At 38.2% G+C, this 23,768-nt stretch overlaps 1 protein-coding gene across 4 annotated transcripts in view; it reads right to left on the bottom strand.

The window, feature by feature from the left end:
- The window catches only part of trpm1b (transient receptor potential cation channel, subfamily M, member 1b), a 59,216-nt gene extending 41,722 nt beyond the window's left edge, over positions 1–17,494 (bottom strand). For 2 of the 4 annotated variants that reach the window (XM_061970351.2, XM_061970352.2), the window contains exon 1: positions 17,377–17,494. In XM_061970351.2, coding sequence (XP_061826335.1) covers positions 17,377–17,448 — 72 coding nt within the window. In that variant the 5' untranslated portion in view covers positions 17,449–17,494. Of the gene's footprint in view, positions 1–1,316; positions 1,660–17,376 lie in introns of those variants that run through there. The other 2 variants (XM_061970350.2, XM_061970353.2) reach the window with 2 other exon arrangements.
- Between the last annotated feature and the right edge of the window lie 6,274 nt (positions 17,495–23,768).

Genomic DNA, 23,768 nt, shown 5'->3' with positions numbered 1-23,768 from the left:
ACTGAGAGAGCATTTGTTATTGTTTATGCATCATAATAATATGTTCAATGTACTAGAAAAGCAATGTCTCTAAAAATAACACAATGTTGCTACTGTTCCGTCTCCAGGCTTCAGGCACTAAAAGTAGACTTTATCATTCTACTAGTTTAATAATAACTATATTGTTTTTTGTTTTAACTGAGAGAACATTTCTTATTGTTTATGTATCATAATAATATGTTCAATGTACGAGAAAAGCATTATTATCAGGAATCACAAGACGTCTGTAACAATAACACAATGTTGCTACTGTTCCGTCTCCAGGCTTCAGGCACTAAAAGTAGACTTTATCATTCTACTAGTCCAATAATAATTTTTTTGTTTTAATTGGGAGAACATTTCTTATTGTTTATGCATCATAATAATATGTTCAATGTACTAGAAAAGCATTATTATCAGGAATCAATAGACATCTGTAACAATAACACAATGTTGCTACGGTTCTGTCTCCAGGCTTCAGGCACTAAAAGTAGACTTTATCATTCTACTGGTCTAATAATAACAATATTGTTTCTTTGTTTTAATTTTGTTATAGTTAATGCCTCATAATAATATGTTCAATGTACTAGAAAAGCAACGTCTGTAACAGTAACACAGTGTTGCTACTGTTCTGTCTCCAGGCCTTCGGGGTTCGAAAGTAGACTTCATCATTCAACTGTCTAAAAATAATCATGTTTTTTTCCCTGTTTTAACTAAGAGAGCATTTGTTATTGTTTATGAATCATAATAATATGTTCAATGTACTAGAAAAACATTATTATCAGGAATCACAAGACGTCTGTAACAATAACACAATGTTGCTACTGTTCTGTCTCCAGGCTTCAGGCACTAAAAGTAGACTTTATCATTCTACTAGTTTAATAATAACAATATTGGTTTTTTTTGTTTTAGTTGAGAGAACATTTCTTATAGTTTGTGCCTCATAATTGATGTTCAATGGACTAGAAAAATTTAATATATTGCATTCTGGTTTATTGCAATAAATATTGTAATTCATATCTAATAAGTAGCTAATAAAAAAATACAAAAAGGATTTTAATTTAAAAAAATTATGAAACAAATAATTAAACAAAAACAAAAAAAGGATTGTATTTTTCAATTTAATTTGAATTTTAATTAGTATTTAAAGATTGCAATTGTTTGTGTGGTGTGTATAAAACCTGTCGCTCACCCACAAATTAATTCACTTTCTAGCTACGTTTTACCTTCTACGAGTTTTGCCATAAATGGATGATGAAAAAGATTGAAATACAAAGTTTAGCGGTAGCTCCACTTACATAGACAGGTGGGTCCCAGCGTGCAGAGTTGCCTCTCAAGACGTGCTGGCCAGCGGGCTGCTGCTGCTGCTGCTGCTGCAGCCTGACTGAATCCCACAGGACATGACACTTGTTCACTTTATGAGGGCCGGCTAATATGATGAGCATGTGAGCAGGCTCTTTGTTCGCCTCAGTCTCATGACTCCAGTTCAAGGTAATCCTTTTGGGAGTCCCATGACCCCCTTCCCCAAGCCCGTAGGGTATTTTCACCCTGGCCTTGAACAAGGCACAATAAATCTACTCTGATAAGCGGCCCCTAATCTCCCAATTTGTCCAAAATCTTTTTCTTTGCGTGGCCCCCGGCAGCAAGATTCTTTTTGTTTGCGCATGGACAGTTGTTGCTTCGAGACCTTTTTTTTTTTTTTGGAAAACATGCAAACCCCTCCTCTTACACCCCCCCACCCCCTATTTTCAGCTACTTTGATTTCAACCCGCATTTGCATAATTGAGAGAATTGGAAGCAGGCATTCTTTTGGAAGGCGCCCTGTTATAAGACATGACTGCACTCCGGTTGGGGGCAAGGTCACGCAACACTAATTGCAGTTAATCTCTGTTTCCACTCTTGTTTTGGTGCAGGGGAAGATAACAGTCGCTCATGATGTGTCCTTTCTGGACAGTGTGTGAAAATGCACTATGCACCTTTAGGAGTAATTAAGACTATTTCAAGTTATCAAGGCTTTTGCAGGGCTTAGATAAGCAGATGAAGGCATTAGCTGAGCTGCAAGTTAGTACAAAGTCTTTCTCATGTGAGTAGGTTTGACCAGAGCTCCTTTTATGGTTAAGCACTTTGAGCACAAAAAAAAAAAAAGACAGACTTGAACAGGAACCACACTAACTAGCTAGCCTCAAACCAAAAAGTGCACTTCCAAAAGGGTTTGACTGTCGTCATTTCATCTTATTTAAACTCATTAAGCACAGCAATTAAAAGCCAAATCCCGAGAGCAAGCAGCTGCCTCGTTAAAGTGCTTATAATGAAAGGGAAGGGGAGGGAACCTTGAAGATTTGGCCGATCAGATTGTGTCACACCAAACAAATTAACGAGAATTAAGACAAGCCTCCACACAATAAACAACTTTCATTCCAAACATGCTGTGTTTAGGACACAATGGAACACTTGTGAGGAGGTTTGACATCTCTCTCGCCGGTTACATGAGCCTTTTAAACTACGTTTTTACAAAACCCAAAACCAGTGAAGTTGGCATGTTGTGTAAATCGTAAAAAAAAAAAAATCCTTTTCAACCTATGCTCAATTGAATAGACTGCAAAGACAAGATTCTTAACGTTTGAACTGGTAAACTTTGTTATTTTTTGAAAATATTAGCGCATTTGGAATTTGATGCCTGCAACATGTTTCAAAAAAGCATTACTCAACTTGCAATTTCTTAAATTAAGCATCCTCGGGATGTTGCAAAAATCTTTAAACAAGATGTTCAATGTGGGGAAAATTTATAGTTCTCTTATTTGAATAGTTATTTTCTTAGTTTTAACATTTTTAAACGAGAATAGACAAAATACAATTTCCATGCTAAAATTAAGATCATGATGACTAAAACTAAGTAAATAGCTCTTAAAAAAGGGATATTTCAAGAAATAAATTTTTTAAAGTGGCAAATAATTTGCTGTGTAATGGAAAAAGATTGCAATCAAACAGTTTGCAGGTGTATTTTTACTCACAGTACAAAACCCAAAACCAGTGAAGTTGTCATGTTGTGTAAATTGTAAATAAAAACAGAATACATTGATTTGCAAATCCTTTTCAACCTATACTCAATTGAATAGACTGCAAGGACAAGATACTTAACGTTCGAACTGGTAAACTTTGTTATTTTTTGCAAATATTAGCTCATTTGGAATTTGATGCCTGCAACACGTTTCAAAAAAGCTGGCACAAGTGGCAAAAAAGACTGAGAAAAGTTGAGGAATGCTCATCAAACACTTATTTGGAACATCCCACAGGTGAACAGGCTAATTGGGAACAGGCGGGTGCCATGATTGGGTATAAAAGCAGCTTCCATGAAATGCTCAGTCATTCACAAACAAGGATAGGGCGAGGGTCAATACTTTGTCAACAAATGCCCAGAAACGCCCCCGGCTTCGCTGGGCCCGAGCTCATATACAAACCCTGTTTCCATATGAGTTGGGAAATTGTGTTAGATGTAAATATAAACGGAATACAATGATTTGTGAATCATTTTCAACCCATATTCAGTTGAATATGCTACAAAGACAACATATTTGATGTTCAAACTGATCAAACATTTTTTTTTTTTTTTGCAAATAATCATTAACTTTAGAATTTGATGCCAGCAACACGTGACAAAGAAGTTGGGAAAGGTGGCAATAAATACTGATAAAGTTGAGGAATGCTCATCAAACACTTATTTGGAACATCCCACAGGTGAACAGGTAAGTTGGGAACAGGTGGGTGCCATGATTGGGTATAAAAGCAGCTTCCATGAAATGCTCAGTCATTCACAAACAAGGATGGGGCGAGGGTCACCACTTTGTCAACAAATGCGTGAGCAAATTGTTGAACAGTTTAAGAAAAACCTTTCTCAACCAGCTATTGCAAGGAATTTAGAGATTTCACCATCTACGGTCCGTAATATCATCAAACGGTTCAGAGAATCTGGAGAAAGGCCGAAAACCAACATGGAATGATCACTCAGGCGGTACTGCATCAAAAAGCGACATCAGAGTGGAAAGGATATCACCACATGGAATCAGGAACACTTCAGAAAACCACTGTCAATAACTACAGTTTGTCACTACATCTGTAAGTGCAAGTTAAAACTTTATTATGCAAAGTCAAAGCCATTCATCAACAACACCCAGAAACTCCGCCGGCTTCGCTGGGCCTTAGCTCATCTAAAATGGACTGATGCAAAGTGGAAAATTATTCTGTGGTCTGACTAGTCCACATTTGCTCACAAATGCTCAGTCATTCACAAACAAGGATGGGGCGAGGGTCACCACATTGTCAACAAATGCGTGAGCAAATTGACAAACAGTTTAAAAACAACATTTCTCAACGAGCAAGGAATTTAGGGATTTCACCATCTACGGTCCGTAATATCATCAAAAGGTTCAGAGAATCTGGAGAAATCACTGCACGTAAGCAGCAATGCCCGTGGCCTTTGATCACTCAGGCGGTACTGCATCAAAAAGCGACATCAGCGTGTAAAGGATATCACCACATGGGCTCAGGAACACTTCAGAAAACCACTGTCAGTAACTACAGTTGGTCGCTACATCTGTAAGTGCAAGTTAAAACTCTACTATGCAAAGCCATTTATCAACAACACCCAGAAACGCCGCCGGCTTCGTTGGGCCCGAGCTCATCTAAGATGGACCGATGCAAAGTGGAAAAGTGCAAAGTGGCGAGGGAGCCTCGTACTTATATTCTGTTGTATATTTTACGAGCTGTTTTGCTGCAGCATCAAATCCAACATAACGAGAATTGCAATTGTGCTTTAAAAGAAAGAGCCACGCTATATTGGCCCATACACGCCTTATTGTGCTGCGTGGCGTCACATGGGCCAGGTCTCCTGACCCGCACGGCTTAGTGAGAAAGGAGATCACGGCCAATTTGTTCCAAAATAAATAGCAAGCAAGAATCCCGAGCAAAAAAAAAACAAAACACCAACACATTTTCTGTATTTGGTAGCTGAGTGTGGCGCGTAGCGGCGACGTGTGCAGAGGATGTGTTTGCTGGTGTGGTCAGCACAAGCTGAAATGGATCATGGAGGCTTTTAGGGGGTCCAGTGTGGAATGTGATGTCACCAGGGTTGAAGATAAAAGCCACCCCTAATTGCTTGGCTTTGCCGCTCGTGGTTGGCGTCTGATGCGACGTGACGGGAAGGAAACCCGTGTGGAATCCTTTACCGTTTAAGGAATCTTTCAGACCCGTGGTGGATCCCACGAGGGCATGAATGAAAAGCCGCCTTTTACCGGGTCGGGAGGGTGAGGTACACGAGTGTCACACCCACGGGATACGAGCTCGTGGTGAACAAATTTGCATCAACAGTTTTTTTTGTTGTTTTTTTCTCCCCCAATTCAGTAAAAGCGCCGATTTGTCGTCCTGGCTTGGAAAATCCAGTTAGCCATCACATGAGAGCAACATGTCGCTGATTAGTGGACGCCAGTGTCATGAGACATGTTTTAAAGCGGTCGGCCCACCGAGGAATGTCCCACCCAGGACACGCCATCTTGGGTTTATAGACAGTTTAAACACACTTTTGAACTACTTGGCTGTAAGTCATTCAATAAGAAATACAAGTGACATTTAATAATTCTACTATTACTTGTGTAAGTTTATTTCAATATTTATTTCTACTTTGCCACATTTTAAAGCCAATGCTATATATATTTGATATTACAAAACCCAAAAGCAGTGAAGTTGTCACGTTGTGTAAATAGTAAATAAAAACAGAATACAATGATTTGCAAATCCTTTTCAACTTATATTCAATTGAATCGACTGCAAAGACAAGATATTTAATGTTCGGACTGAGAAACTTCATTTTTTTTTGCAAATAATCATTAACTTACAATTTAATAGCAGCAACACATTGCAAAAAAGTTGTCACAGGGGCATTTTTACCACTGTGTTACATGGCCTTTCCTTTTAACAACACTGGGAACTGAAGAGACCAATATTTGAAGCTCGTCAGACCACAGAACACTTTTCCACTTTGCATCAGTCCATCTTAGATGAACCGGCGGCGTTTCTGGGTGTTGTTGATAAATGGCTTTTCGCTTTGCATAGTAGAGTTTTAACTTGCACTTACAGATGTAGCAACCAACTGTAGTTACTGACAGTGGTTTTCTGAAGTGTTCCTGAGCCCATGTGGTGATATCCTTTACACACTGATGTCGCTTTTTGATGCAGTATCGTCTGAGGGATCCAAGGTCACCGGCCTTGCCACTTAAGTGCAGTGATTTACCCAAATTCTCTGAACCTTTTGATGATATTACGGACCGTAGATGGTGAAATCCCTAAATTCCTTGCAATAGCTGGTTGAGAAAAGTTATCCTTATACTGTTCTAGAATTTGCTCATGCATTTGTTCACCAAGTGGTGACCCTCGCCCCATCCTTGTTTTCTCAATTAGCCTGTTCACCTGTAGGATGTTCCAAATAAATGTTTGATGAGCATTCCTCAACTTTCTCAGTCTTTTTTGCCACTTGTGCCAGCTTTTTTGAAACATGTAACATGTTTCAAAAAAGCTGGGATTTGATGCCTGCAACATGATGTTGCAGGCATCAAATTCCAAATGAGCTAATATTTGCAAAAAATAACAAAGTTTACCAGTTGGAACATTAAATATCTTGTCTTTGCAGTCTATTCAATTGAATATAAGTTGAAAAGGATTTGCAAATCATTGTATTCTGTTTTTATTTACCATTTACACAACGTGACAACTTCACTGCTTTTGGGTTTTGCACTATGAGTAAAAATACACCTGGAAACGGTTTTATCGCAATCTTTTTCCATTACACAGCAAATTATTTGCCACTTTAAAAATGTATTTCTTGAAATATCCCTAGTTTTAAGGGCTATTTACATATATTAATTTTAGTCATCATGATCTTAATTATCTAGGGACAAGCGGTAGAAATTGGATGGATGTATGGATGGATAGTTTAAAAATGTTAAAACTGACTGAGAAAAAAAATATTCAAATAAGAGAACTATTAGTTTCCCCCACATTGAACATCTTGATTAAAGATTCTGCAACATCCCGAGGATGCTTAATTTAAGAAATTTCAAGTTGAATAATGCACGTTTTCACAATAAAATATTTATGTTTATCTTAAAATTCATGCTATTTTCTAATCTTAGTTTAGGATGTCGTATCAAGTCAAATTAAATCGCTGTGTCGGCAGATCATTTCACTACAGTTTTTAGTATTTTTATTTTTTAAGTTTTTTAACACACAGTACAGGCCAAAAGTTTGGACACACCTCATTCAATCTTTATTTTCATGACTTTTTACATTGTAGATTGTCACATCAAAACTATAAAATGAACACATGTGGAGTTATGTACTTAACAAAAAAAGGTGAAATAACTGAAAACATATTTTATATTCTAGTTTCTTCAAAATAGCCACCCTTTGCTCTGATTACTGCTTTGCACACTCTTGGCATTCTCTCCATGAGCTTCAAGCACACCTGTGAAGTGAAAACCATTTCAGGTGACTACCTCTTGGCTATTTTGAAGAAACTAGAATATAAAACATGTTTTCAGTTATTTTGTTGTTAAGTACATAACTCCACATGTGTTCATTCATAGTTTTGATGTGACAATCTACAATGTAAATAGTCATGAAAACAAAGAAAACACATTGAATAAGAAGGTGTGTCCAAACTTTTGGCTTGTACTGTATATACTGTATACATATTGTCAGCTCTTTTATGGAGTGTACTACTGCATTATGCACTCCACTAAGCAGGATTTGACATTGGAATATATTTTTTGCTGCTTACTTTAACTTGAGTATATTTAAAATGAGGAAAACTTAACAAAAAACTCACATACATCCATAAAAAACATAAACATACATACAATAATTTCCTCAAAATCGCAAAAGGTTTACCACATCAACTTAAAGGATATCAATATTAACCTATTTAAAAAAACATTTATAAACTACTTCATAATTAAAATTTGTTTAACAGTTAGAATTTAGTATTACAATTACAATGCAATAATAAAGTCGCCATTGTACAACATTTTTTATTTTTTATTATTTAGTCCAACAAAATACACAATACAATAATAATGCAATTCCAATTCCAAAACCAAACCCGACCCAGCAACATTCAGAATAGCAATTAACAGAGCAATTGAGAGAACACACAAACATGATACAAAACAATCCAAAAGTAGTCAAACAAAAATGAATAATTTCAACAACAGTATCACTATTAATAAGAATTCCAACATAGCAGTGATTACAAATCCCTCATTTACATTATCATCACTGCTATTTATAAAAAATAAAATAAAAACATTTTAAAAATGAACAATAAGTGACTTACACTTGCATCGCATCTCATAAGCTTGACAACACATTGTGTCCAATATTTTCCACAAAGATAAAATAAGTCATATTTTAGGTTCATTTAATAGTTAAAACACATTTAAAAAATTGATCCCATATTCCAATATATGACTCATTATTATCTCAACTAAATGCAGTACAATATGTTTTTTTTTGTTGTTGTTGTTTTTTTGTATTTATTTATTTTATTTGTTAAAATGTTACAAAAAATTTAAATGTACAATGGGCCATAAAGTGGTATATTGGGTTAAGAGTGACCAAGCTTACAGGTTTTTCGGTCTCTATGCCAATTGTTAGTATTTAGGTTACGAGCAAAAATTGGGTTTCAGGGCCTCCTAACTGCTGTTTAGCCTGGTGAATGTCACAGTGAATCCTATAAGAGGCGACCAAAACATCTGGACTTATTCGTTTCGCTGATTGGAAAGCGAGCTTCTGCAGCGAGTGGGTCCATGACGATGACTTCTGTTTTGTTTGATCAGCCGTTTTACTGCTGTGTGACAGGCACACTTTGGAAGCAATTAGGGTATGTAAATAAACATTTACAAAATCTTTCTATGTAAATAACCAATTTCACAACGTATATATCTGCGGCTTATAGCCTGGCGTGGCTAATACAAAAAATTCAGTGGCTGCGGCTTATAAAACGGTGTGCTCTATAGCCCGGAAAATACAGTACCATTTTTCTTGGGACACAGTGTATATTTTTTTATTCTCCTCATACTTTCATCAGGATCAAAAGTGTTTATATTTGACATTTCTGGAAGAGAGCGCCCTACAAAGGCCAGCATAGCACTAATGTATAAAATCATTGTATACAAATCATTTTCTCACGATATAGTTCAGTTGAGGTATGGCGATTTGTGCTCCTGTGCAGAAAAACAAACCACGTTGAAAATATTCCCATCGGTTTTACCAGAAGTTTTATAGAGCGTAGTGCTGACCTCAGGCCTAAAGCATCATCTCTCTCCTGACTGGAGCCTGATGCAGTCATAAGACCTCCTTGTAACAAAGGACATATTGTGGAACATTTGAAATGAGAAGTTTGAACAACAAACGTAAATAATTGGTGGATCCGACTCGAGGTTATGGAGGGAGTCAAACGGACTCCCTCCATAACCTCGGGTATTTCTTTTAGAACGGCTGAGCCTTAAAGCTTTTGTTTCTTATTGAGAGAGCAAAAAGGTCAGCGGGCAGATTATGTGCTGACTGACATGTGATCTTTTTTACCCAGAGCATGTTTGTTAACATGTGAGCTACGTTCAACTTCCATGGAAAGTTGTTTTAAGACATACATACACATTATACTGTATATATATATATATATATATATATATATATATATATATATATATATATATATATATATATCCCCTATATTCACCTTTTTTTGTTAAGTACATAACTCCACATGTGCTCATTCATAGTTTTGATGTGACAATCTACAATGTAAATAGTCATGAAAATAAAGAAAACACATTGAATGAGAAGGTGTGTCCAAACTTTTGGCCTGTACTAATATATATTTACTATGTATATTATATATACAGTTGTGCTCATAAATTTACATACCCTGGGAGAATTTATGATTTCTTGGCCATTCCTCAGAGAATATGAATGATAACACAAAAACATTTCTTCCACTCATGCTTAATGGTTGTGTGAAGCTATTTATTGGCAAACAACTGTGTTTACTCTTTTTAAATAAAAATGGCAAAAGAAAGTACCCAAATGAACCTGATCAAAAGTTTACATACCCCAGTGACTTTGATCTGATAACATGCGCAAAAGTTGACATAAACAGGTTTGAATGGCTAATCAAGGTTCCAATCCTCACCTGTGACCTGTTTGTTTGTAATTAATGTTTGTGTATAAAAGGTCAGTGAGTTTCTGAGCTTCTGACAGACTATTGCATCTTTCATCCAGTGCCGCACAGATGTTTCTGGATTCTGAGTCATGGGGAAGGCAAAAGAAGTGTCAAAGGATCTGTGAGAAAAGGTAATTCAACTGCATAAAACAGGAAAGGGGTATAAAAGGAAGCCATTTCTGCGCAAATGTCACAAAGTATCCCGCTTACACTACGCCAAACAGCACAGAGACAAGCCTCAAAACTTCTGCAACAAAGTAATTTGGAGTGATGGCTTTCTTCTGGCGACTCGACCATGCAGCCCATTTTCTTCAAATGCCTCCTTATTGTGCATCTTGAAACAGCCACACCACAATTTTTCAGAGAGTCCTGTATTTCAGGTGAAGTTATTTGTGGATTTTTCTTTGCATCTTAAACAATTTTCCTGGCAGTTGTGGCTGAAATCTTTGCTGGTCTACCTGAATCCCTCATTTTCCACTTCTAAATCAGCGTTTGAACACTGCTGATTGGCATTCTCAATTATTTGGATATCTTTTTATACCCATTTCCTGTTTTATGCAGTTCAATTACCTTTTCTCGCAGATCCTTTGACAGTTATTTTGCCTTCCCCATGACTCAGAATCCAGAAACATCTGTGCAGCACTGGATGAAAGATGCAATGGTCTGTCAGAAGCTCACAAACTCACTGACCTTTTATACACACACATTAATTACAAACAAACATGTCACAGGTGAGGATTGGAACCTTGATTAGCCATTCAAACCTGTTTGTGTCAACTTTTGTGCATGTTATCAGATCAAAGTCACTGGGGTATGTAAACTTTTGATCAGGGTCATTTGGGTACTTTCTTTTGGCATTTTGATTTAAAAAGAGTCAACACAGTTTGCCAATAAATAGCTTCACACAACCATTAAGCATGAGTGGAAGAAAGGTTCTTGTGTTATCATTCATATTCTCTGAAGAATGGCCAAGAAATCAAAAATTCTCCAGGGTATGTAAACTTATGAGCCAGACTGTGTATATGTGTGTGTGTGTATATATATATATATATATATATATATATATATATATATATATATATATATATATATATATATATATATATATATATATATATATATATATATATATATTAAGGCTGCAACAACTAATCGATTAAATCAATTAAAATCGATTATAAAAATAGTTGGCGATTAATTTAGTCATCGATTCGTTGGATCTATGCTATGCACATGCGCACAAGCTACGTTTTTTTTTTTTTTTACTTTTATTTATAAACTGCGACATTTGCAAACAGCTGAGAAACAATAATCAAAATAATAGGGGTGTAACGGTACGTGTATTTCTATCGAACCGTTTCGGTACGGGGGTTTCGTTTCGGAGGTGTGCCGAACGAGTTTCCACACGGACATATTAAGTAGCGTACTGCACGTTGTGTAAACAATACTCAAAATGGCGGACATTTGAGTCATTTAAGAAACTCCGCCCTGACAGCTCCGCAAAGGAGGACATGTCCGGTGAAGCTAGGTGCTGACCATACGTCCTCTTTTCACCGGACAAGTCCTCTTTTGCAGGGCTGTCGGGCGGTGTTTCTTAAATGCCTCAAATGTCCGGCATTTTGAGTTAGGGTTGCGTGTATTTTCAATGTACGTTCAGGGTTAAGAAGGTTAAAAACACAACAAATTGTGCGTGCAGCAGCATTGGTGAGGGAGGGGCAGAGACAGAGAGAGCAAGAGAGTTGTGATGAACGTGCATGCGTCGTCAGGCTCTGTTTTTTATCCATAGATTTATCGATTTTAATTTGTTATTATCTATAGCAGGGGTGTCAAAAGTGTGCATTTTTGTAACATTTTCCTTGTTTTATTTGGCAAGTTGAAAGAACATGGCGCCAGTATGCTGTTTTTTTTCAATAAAATACTGGAAAGGATAGAAATGTAATTTGTCTCTTTTATCCGATTATTAATCGATTAATCGAAGCAATAATCGACAGATTAATCGATTATCAAATTAATCGTTAGTTGCAGCGCTAATATATATATATATATATATATATATATATATATATATATATATATATAGATATAGATGTCGTTGTGGCTTGTGCAGCTCTTTGAGACACTTGTGATTTAGAGCTATATAAATAAACATTGATTGATTGATTGATTGATTGATTAAATATAAATATATATATACACACATATGTATACAGTACATATATACCGGGGTGGACCGCTCGCCTGTATATCGGTTGGGAACATCTCTGCGCTGCTGACCCGTCTCCGCTCGGGATGGTTTCCTGCTGACCCCACTGTGGACTGGACTCTTACTGTTATGCTGGATCCACTATGGACTGGACTCTCACAATATTATGTTAGACCCACTCGACATCCATTGCATTCGGTCTCCCTAGAGGGTGGGGGTTACCCACATATGCGGTCCTCTCCAAGGTTTCTCATAGTCATTCACATCGACGTCCCACTGGGGTGAGTTTTTCCTTGCCCTTATGTGGGCTATACCGAGGATGTCGTTGTGGCTTGTGCAGCCCTTTGAGACACTTGTGATTTAGGGCTATATAAATAAACATTGATTGATTGATATATACACACACAGTATATATATATTTACCTATATATACATACAGTATATAAACACATACATATATATATATATATATATATATATATATATATATATATATATATATATATATATATACTATATTGCCAAAAGTATTTGGCCACCCATCCAAATGATGAGAATCAGGTGTCCTAATCACTTGGCCCGGCCACAGGTGTATAAAATCAAGCACTTAGGCATGGAGACTGTTTCTACAAACATTTGTGAAAGAATGGGCCGCTCTCAGTGATTTCCAGCGTAGAACTGTTATAGGATGCCACCTGTGCAACAAATCCAGTCGTGAAATTTCCTCCCTCCTAAATATTCCAAAGTCAACTGTCGGCTTTACTATAAGAAAATGGAAGAGTTTGGGAACAACAGCAACCCAGCCATGAAGTGGTAGGCCACGTAAACCGACAGAGAGGGATCAGGGGATGCTGAAGTGCACAGTGCAAGACTTTCTGCAAACGCGAAACAGCACAGAACCGCGACAGGTTTTTAAAATAAATGGGTTTACCTGCCATTTTACGCTTTGTTTTCCATCTTCTTCATATTTCCCCTTTAGGAAAGACTGTTCACCAGACTCGCTGTTTGAACTGGTAGCAGTCACGTGATGGCATATACAAAATAACTTGCTTTCAAGGACTTCTTAACGGGAGTGTTAATCACATGGAAGCATGAAACAGATCACAGGATCATTTAATGGGTGGTGGTGGTTGTCATACTGCGCCATTATGAGGGATTAAAGTGGCTTTGACTTGAACCCCGCTCATCTTCACTTAACAGCATGTTTGCAGGCCGTAACACGCGCACGCCAATTTGCACTTTTTCATCAGCGGTCCTCAAACATGATTGGGTAAGAACAACGACAAAAAGATCAAGTAAAAGTCAAACTAAAGTGTCATCAACAGCAGTATTTTTCAACCACTGTAGTGTGCCGTGAGATATTGTCTGGTGTGCCGTGGGAAATTATGCAACTTCACCTAATTGGTCCAAAATATATTTTTTGCAAATCAATAATTATAATTTGCAAATAATGTGCCGTTCCTTAGTGCAGTGTTTTTCAACCACTGTCTGGTGTGCCGTGGGAGATTATGTAATTTCACCTAATTGGGTTAAAAACATTTTTTGCACACCAGTAATCATAACCCGCAAATAATGTGCTGTAGTTGAGTGTCGGTGCTGTCTAGAGCTCGGCAGAGTAACCATGTAATACTCTTCCATATCAGTAGGTGGCAGCAGGTAGCTAATTGCTTTGTAGATGTCGGGAACATGGTTTGTCGTGATCACAATATGCAGGAGGCAGCGTGCAGGTAAAAAGGTATCTAACGCTTAAACTAAAAATAAACAAAAGGCGAGTGCCGCTAAGAGAAGGCATTGAAGCTTCGGGAAGGCTATGCAGAACAAAACTAAAACTGAACTGGCTGCAAAGTAAACAAAAACAGAATGCTGGACGACAGCAAAGACTTACCGCGCGTGGAGCAGACGGCGTCCACAAAGTACATGAATGAATGAATGTATTTATTTCGGCAGACAGACATATATAGCAACACTTCATCACTCTTTGTAGTTTGACAGACATGCAACGGCACCCACCGAAAAGGGACACGGGGAAAAAAGCAAGAATGCTTATCCATGTCCCGCCCCTAATTTACAATCAACTTATATTGTAAATTATATTTTTTAGACCAGTTGATCTGCCTTTTTTTTCTGCTCTGCCCCTCTCTTCTTCGTGGAGTGGGGGGCACAGGTTCGGTGGCCACGGATAAAGCGCTGGCTGTCCAAAGTCGGGACGCGGGGTGGACCGCTCATCTGTGCATCGGTTGGGGACATCTCTGCGCTGCTGACCTGTCTCCATTCGGGATGGTCTCCTGCTGGCCCCACTATGGACTGGACTCTCACTATTATGTTAGATCCACTATGGACTGGACTCTCACAATATTAAGTTAGATCCACTATGGACTGGACTCTCACAATATTATGTTAGATCCACTATGGACTGGACTCTCACAATATTATGTTAGATCCACTATGGACTGGACTCTCACAATATTATGTTAGATCCACGATGGACTGGACTCTCACTATTATGTTAGATGCACTATGGACTGGACTCTCACAATATTATGTTAGATCCACTATGGACTGGATTCTCACAATATTATGTTAGATCCACTATGGACTGGACTCTCACAATATTATGCTAGATCCACTATGGACTGGACTCTCACACTATTATGTTAGATCCACAATGGACTGGACTCTCACACTATTACGTTAGATCCACTATGGACTGGACTCTCACAATATTATGCTAGATCCACTCGACGTCCATTGCACCGGTCGCCCACGGGGGCGGGGGGTCCCCACATCTGCGGTCCCCTCCAAGGTTTCTCATTGTCATCCCATTGGGTTGAGTTTTTCCTTGCTCTGATGTGGGATCTGAGCCGAGGATGTCGTTGTGGCTTGTGCAGCCTTTTAAGACACTCGTGATTTAGGGCTATATAAGTAAACTTTGATTGATTGATTGATTATATGTTGGTTATATATGTTGGTTATATAGTCCAAGTTTCAGCAGCAGATTTGAGGGATACATGACAATTTCGGAACAAGTATAACATATGATAATGGATGATAATGACAAGTCAGTATACATACACCAAGTGTCATGTCAATCAACAATGTCCCCACAAAGAAGGATAGCGTCCGCACAACTTAAATATTCTTGATTGCGACAACAAAGCAGGTGCGGGGAATAGCCTTTAAAGGAAGACATGGAACTGCTACAGGAAAATACCAACAAAACAGGAAAAGCCACCGAAATAGGAGCGCAAGACAAGACTACACACAGGAAAACAGCAAAAAACTCAAAATAAGTCAGGGTGTGATGTGACAGTACACTTACTTTGAGACAAGAGCTATAGTCATGCATGCTTGGTTATAGTTTAAACTCATATCCAACAATTGCGAGAACAAATACTTACTAAAGTATAAAAATAATTACTAAATTATTGTGTATGCACCTTAGGGCAGTGTTTTTCAACCACTGTGCCGCGGCACACTAGTGTGCCGTGAGATACGGTCTGGTGTGCTGTGGGAGATTATCTAATTTCACCTATTTGGGTTAAAAAATTTTTTTGCAAACCAGTAATTATAGTCTGCAAATGATGTGTTGTTGTTGAGTGTCTGTGCTGTCTAGAGCTCGGCAGAGTAACCGTGTAATACTCTTCCATATCAGTAGGTGGCAGCCAGTAGCTAATTGCTTTGTAGATGTTGGAAACAGCGGGAGGCAGTGTGCAGGTAAAAAGGTATCTAATGCTTAAACCAAAAATAAACAAAAGGTGAGTGCCCCTAAGAAAAGGCATTGAAGCTTGGGAAGGCGATGCAGAACAAAACTAAAACTGAACTGGCTACAAAGTAAACAAAAACAGAATGCTGGACGACAGCAAAGACTTACTGTGGAGAAAAAACGGCGTCCACAATGTACATGACAATCAACAATGTCCCCACAAAGAAGGATAAAAACAACTGAAATATTCTTGATTGCTAAAACAAAGTAGATGCGGGACATATCACTCAAAGGAAGACATGAAACTTCTACTGGAAAATACCAAAAAAAGAGAAAAAGCCACCAAAATAGGAGCGCAAGACAAGAACTAAAACACTACACACAGGAAAACAGCAATAAACTCCAAATAGGTTGGGGTGTGATGTGACAGGTGGTGACAGTACACCTACTTTGAGACTAGAGCTATAGTGATGCATGCTTGGTTATGGTTTGAATTCATATACAACACTTGCGACAACGACTTTGAGTTTCGTTTTTTAATGATTTCTGCTGGTGGTGTGCCTCTGCATTTTTTCAACACAAAAAATGTGCCTTGGCTCAAAAAAGGTTGAAAAACACTGCCTTAGGGGATCTGCTCCAGTTTTGTTGTTCTTTGAACCTGTGCACTGTAATGACAATAAAACTCTATTCTATTCTAATCAACTTTTTATTCGTCAATATCGGCTGCTGAGTTTCATTTTTCAATGATTTCTGCTGGTGGTGTGCCTTGAGATTTTTTCCAATGAAAAAAAAAAGTGCCTTAGCTCAGAAAAGGTTGAAAAACACTGATTTACAGTACCCACATGTTAGAGTGTCCACCCTGAGATCGGTAGGTTGAGAGTTCAAACCCCGGCCGAGTCATACCAAAGACATAAAAAATGGGACCCATTACCTTCCCTGCTTGGCACTTAGCATCAAGGGTTGGAATTGGGGGTTAAATCACCAAAAATGATTCCCGGGCACGGCCACGGCCACCGCTGCTGCTCCCTGCTCCCCTCACCTCCCAGGGGGTGAACAAGGGTGATGGGTCAAATGTAGAGAATAATTTCGCCACACCTAGTGTGTGTGTGACAATCATTGGTACTTTAACTTTAACATATTAATATATCATTCTATCGCCAACCTGCTGACAGTGCGTCTTACCTTCTGAGATCCCGATGTGCTGCGTTTGAGGGAGGTCCTCTTGAAGGTACTCGCGGGGCCCTTGCTGTCCATGCTGGGGATGCAGCCAGAGGTCAAGGGTCACCACGAGACGGCCACTGTGCAACAAAGGGGAAAAGTAAGCATCAATCAAAGGTTTCCTCACTGTGCTCCGTCCCGACTGACAAGACCCCGCATGCCATGCGGGGATATAAATCACTCGATGACATACTTGACACATAGACCTTTTCCCACTGCCGCACATCCCATAATCAGGCTTAATGCAGCCAGCTCTTACGAAGCCTCCCGAGTCTAATGGATAGAGATTTATTAAATGGTTATTGGAGGTAAATCTACTTTGGAACACCACAAGCCCCCAAAAAGGCTTAGAGAGTCCATGCAAGCTGTGGAGCTAAAGTTAGCCGTAGGTTACACCGGCGCATCAAGCTTGTTTGCTTTTGGGATGGACGGGAAAACAAATAGAGAAAGAGTGAGTTTATGGTGTTGTCGCCAACATTTATTCAACTACAAAACTCAAAAGCAGTGAAGTTGTCACGTTGTGTAAATGGTAAATAAAAAGAGAACACAATGATTTGCAAATCCTTTTCAACCTATATTCAATTGAATAGACTGCAAAGACAAGATATTTAACGTTCGAACATTGTTATTTTTTGCAAATATTAGCTCATTTGGAATTTGATGCCTGCAACATATTACAAAAAAGCTGGCACAAGTGGCAAAAAAGACTGAGAAAAGTTGAGGAATGCTCATCAAACACTTATTTGGAACATCCCACAGGTGAACAGGCTAATTGGGAACAGGTGGGTGCCATGATTGGGTATAAAAGCAGCTTCCATGAAATGCTCAGTCATTCACAAACAAGGACGGGGCGAGGGTCACCACTTTGTCAACAAATGCGTGAGCAAATTGTTCAACAGTTTAAGAACAACATTTCTCAACCAGCTAGTGCAAGGAATTTAGGGATTTCACCATCTACGGTCCGCAATATCATCAAAAGGTTCAGAGAAACTGGAGAAATCACTGCATTAAGGCCCGTGACCTTCGATTCCTCAGGCGGTACTGCATCAAAAAGCGACATCAGTGTGTAAAGGATATCACCACATGGGCTCAGGAACACTTCAGAAAACCACTGTCAGTAACTACGGTTGTTCGCTACATCTGTAAGTGCAAGTTAAAACTCTACTATGCAAAGCCAAAGCCATTTATCAACAACACCCAGAAACGCCGCCGGCTTCGCTGGGCCCGAGCTCATCTAAGATGGACTGATGCAAAGTGGAAAAGTGTTCTGTGGTCTGACGAGTCCACATTTCAAATTGTTTTTGGAAACTGTGGACGTCGTGTCCTCCGGACCAAAGAGGAAAAGAACCATCCGGACTGTTATAGGCGCAAAGTTGAAAAGCTAGCATCTGTGATGGTATGGGGGTGTATTAGTGCCCAAGGCATGGGTAACTTACACATCTGTGAAGGCACCATTAATGCTGAAAGGTACATACAGGTTTTGGAGCAACATATGTTGCCATCCAAGCAACGTATTTTTCAAGGACGCCCCTGCTTATTTCGGCAAGACAATGCCAAGCCACGTGTTACATCAACGTGGCTTCATAGTAAAAGAGTGCGGGTACTAGACTGGCCTGCCTGTAGTCAAGACCTGTCTCCCATTGAAAATGTGTGGTGCATTATGAAGTCTAAAATACCACAACGGAGACTCCCGGACTGTTGAACAACTTAAGCTGTACATCAAGCAAGAATGGGAAAGAATTCCACCTGAGAAGCTTCAAAAATGTGTCTCCTCAGTTCCCAAACGTTTACTGAGTGTTGTTAAAAGGAAAGGCCATGTAACACAGTGGTGAACATGCCCTTTCCCAACTACTTTGGCATGTGTTGCAGCCATGAAATTCGAAGTTAATTATTATTTGCAAAAAAAAAATAAAGTTTGAACATCAAATATCTTGTCTTTGTAGTGCATTCAATTGAATATGGGTTGAAAAGTATTTGCAAATCATTGTATTCCGTTTATATTTACATCTAACACAATTTCCCAACTCATATAGAAACGGGGTTTGTATTAGATGGACCTAATATTGTGGCTGGTCTCAACATTTGAGACCATTAAAAGTTAAAGTACCAATGATTGTCACACACACACACACTAGGTGTGGCGAAATTATTCTCTGCAGCAGCAGTGGCCACGCCCGGGAATCATTTTTGGTGATTTAACCCCCAATTCCAACCCTTGATGCTGAGTGTCAAGCAGGGAGGTAATGGGTCCCATTTTTTATAGTCTTTGGTATGACTCGGCCGGGGTTTGAACTCACGACCTACCGATCTCAGGGCGGACACTCTAACCATTAGGCCACTGAGTAGGTAAAGTAATGTAATTGTGAATGGTTGTTTTTGCTATCTACAAAAAGCTCAACATTGCATTGGTAGTGTATAGTAGTACACCCTTCTAACTTTTATGCAGTCAAAGCATGTTTGATTCCCAGCCACTCATCCACTAGGACCTCCCCAGTGCTGGTGGTCACGAGGCCGGACAAATGGCGGCGTTGTGTCAGGAAGAGTCATCATCCGGTGTGAAGTCCATGCCACACCCCTGATGGGAGACAACAACAAAAACGACAGAACTTTAAATGAGTGCATCTTTTGTATGATAAATGTATTGACTAAGCATTTTAGAACAGTATAATTGGAAAGGAAATGGTGAATTTTACATGGAAAATCCTCCCCCTAACACACCAGCTCTAAAAGCATACCTTGGTCCTGTTTCTCCCATGCATAGTGCTGTCAAACCTTGAAATCTTTAACCAGATCACACTGTTGTCTTTAAACATATGTAATGTCTGTTTTAGCATTTTTTTTTACAAAATAAAATTATTTGACTTTTTAGTATGTGGCCCTTGTTGGACAACGTTGCGACACCCCTGTATTATTAGCATGTATTCCAAACATTTGTAGTCCTGAGTTCAATCCCGGGCTCGGGATCTTTCTCTGTGGAGCTTGCATATGTTCTCCCCGTGACTGCATGGGTTCCCTCCAGGTACTCCGGGCTTCCTCCCACCTCCAAAGACATGCACCTGGGGATAGGATGATTGGCAACACTAAATTGGCCCTAGTGTGTGAATGTGAGTGTGAATGTTGTCTGTCTATCTGTGTTAACCCTGCGATGAGATGGCGACTTGTCCAGGGTGTACCCCGCCTTCCGCCCGAATGCAGCTGAGATAGGCTCCAGCACCCCCCGCGACCCCAAAAGGGACAAGCGGTAGAAAATGGATGGATGTTAGAATAAAATACTTGTCTCCCCTGACTTGTGATTTCAAAAGCAAGTACGTCATCCATCAATGTGTAGTAAAACACAGAATAATCAAAAAGCCACAGGAAATTGTGTAATAACATAAGGCGATTATGCATTATAATTCATAAATATTCACTGTAACAAGCGGCCCTCTGATAGCAGCCATAACTACAATGTGGCCCTCAATGAAAACCAGTTTGACATCCCTGATTTGAAGTGTTTCGTTGCATGGTCATGTTTCTACTAACTTTCTAAACGATCCAACACCCCCCTCTGCTGGACGCTAGATAGAACTGTTGACATTTTTCTCCAGTCTGTCCTTAACCACATGTGTACTGTTTATACTTAGACATATATACTACTGTGCTTACATGTACCCATTAAAATGTATTATTATTACAAAGTGTTTAGATTCTTGATTTAAAAGTGTGACAAAGTAAAATGAACAACAATATCAAAACAAGAACATACGTTGAGATACACAAATTATGCTAACTTTATTTCCCCACATAAAAATACTGTACTGCAGGGATCAATATTACTTTACTTTTTCAATTAAGTTTTCATCTTCGAACTCTCCAAAGTTTTTTCAATAGTGGAATATTTGACGTAAATGAATTACAGCCTTAAATAGGTAAATAATCCAGAACAACATTCATTGTTATTTTGTGATCAATGACAGTTTTAAAGAAACAAATCCAACTAAAATTCTTGGGGATCCAAAAAGGCCCCACTCATAAAATTGTTAAAAATAAATCATATTGTTTTTATTCTTATTCAACGCCTAAATCTTGAGGTCAACTATAGGTCCATCGGTCGATATAAACTAAAAACATTTTTTTAATATGCCCTTTTTGTCAAAGAAAACCCTGTTTTTTAGGGCAAAAACACAAAATATGCCAGCTTTTCCCCAAAACATGTTAAAGTGGAATATTTGATGTAAAGTAATTAGAGCTTTAAATAGGTCAATAATCCATAACAATATTGATTTAAATTAATTGCTATTTTGTCATCAATGACAGTTTTAAAGAAACAAATCCAACTAAAATTCTTGGGGATCCAAAAGGGCCCCACTCATAAAATTGTTCAAAATAAATCATATTGTTTCTATTCTTATTCAAAACCTAAATCTCGAGGTCAACTATAGGTCCATCGGTCGATATAAACTAAAATAATTTTTAATATGCCCTTTTTGTCAAAGAAAACCCTGTTTTTTAGGGCAAAAACACAAAATATGCAAGCTTTTCCCCAAAACATGTTAAAGTGGAATATTTGATGTAAAGTAATGAGAGCCTTAAATAGGTCAATAATCCATATCAATATTGTTATTTTGTGATCAATGACAGATTTGAAGAAAAAAAATCCAACAAAAATGATTGGGGATCCAAAACGGCCCAACTCATAAAATTGTTAAAAATAAATCATATTGTTTTTATTCTTATTCAACGCCTAAATCTCGAGGTCAACAATAGGTCCATCGGTCGATATAAACTAAAATAATTTTTAATATGCCCTTTTTGTCAAAGAAAACCCTGTTTTTTAGGGCAAAAACACAAAATATGCAAGCTTTCCCCCCAAAAATGTTAAAGTGGAATATTTGATGTAAAGTAATGAGAGCCTTGAATAGGTCAATAATCCATAACAATATTGTTATTTTGTGATCAATGACAGATTTGAAGAAAAAAAATCCAACAAAAATTCTTGGGGATCCAAAACGGCCCAAATCATAAAATTGTTAAAAATAAATCATATTGTTTTTATTCTTATTCAACGCCTAAATCTCGAGGTCAACTATAGGTCCATCGGTCGATATAAACTAAAAACATTTTTTTAATATGCCCTTTTTGTCAAAGAAAACCCTGTTTTTTAGGGCAAAAACACAAAATATGCCAGCTTTTCCCCAAAACATGTTAAAGTGGAATATTTGATGTAAAGTAATGAGAGCCTTAAATAGGTCAATAATCCATAACAATATTGTTATTTTGTGATCAATGACAGATTTGAAGAAAAAAATCCAACAAAAATTATTGGGGATCCAAAACGGCCCCACTCATAAACTTGTTAAAAATAAATCATATTGTTTTTATTCTTATTCAACGCCTAAATCTCGAGGTCAACTATAGGTCTATCGTTTTTGCAAACCTAATACCGTTGCTCATACAGTCAGTGTTGATATAGTTTTATCTGTAACAAACACAGCACATTGTTTTGAACAAGAGTTCTTTAAGAACATGACTGATTTCAACAAATAATTCTAGACCAACAAAACAAGCATGGGTGCAACCACATAATACACACTGCACATATGTACACTATCTCCACAACATCAAGCATTCCGTTCGTTACCTCATTCGGAAAGAAAATAGCAAACACATCACTCTGGTGTCCTAGGGAAGTCAATTCAAGTCCCACCAAACTACTCCAACGTGTGTACTGGTAGTGGATAATACTTCATTTCTCCTCGTAAGCAAACACTAAAGAGCTTTATCATCTGCTGGTGGCTTTGCATTTGGAAGAGATTATTTAACAGCAGAAGATGCAGGACAACAGCAATGAATGAAGTTGGGATAAGGGGAAGGAGCAGGTGGTTATTTTGAGAGAGCATCATTCAATTATCAGAGCAATTTTAAATCAGAATTTCCGAAATGCAACAACAACACAAACATGTTGATCTAGTAATATATATATATATATATATATATATATATATACACACACCCAAAACCAGTGAAGTTGGCGTGTTGTGTAAATGGTAAATAAAAACAGAATACAATGATTTTCAAATCCTTTTCAACTTAAATTCAATTGAATAGACTGCAAAGACAAGATATTTAATGTTCACACTGAGAAACTTAATTTTTTTTTTTGCAAATAATCATTATCTTAGAATTTAATGGCAGCAACACATAGCAAAAAAGTTGTCACAGGGGCATTTTTACCACTGTGTTACATGGCCTTTCCTTTTAACAACACCCAGTAAACGTTTAGGAACTGAGGAGACACATTTTTGAAGCTCGTCAGACCACAAAACACTTTTCCACTTTGCATCAGTCCATCTTAGATGAGCTCGGGCCCAGCGAAG

The sequence above is a fragment of the Nerophis lumbriciformis genome, linkage group LG10, assembly GCF_033978685.3.
Source record: "Nerophis lumbriciformis linkage group LG10, RoL_Nlum_v2.1, whole genome shotgun sequence".
In the NCBI taxonomy this organism is placed as follows: Eukaryota; Metazoa; Chordata; class Actinopteri; order Syngnathiformes; family Syngnathidae; genus Nerophis; species Nerophis lumbriciformis.
The sequence above is the reverse complement of the archived record's forward strand: the minus strand, read 5'-3'. Positions and strand labels throughout refer to the sequence as shown.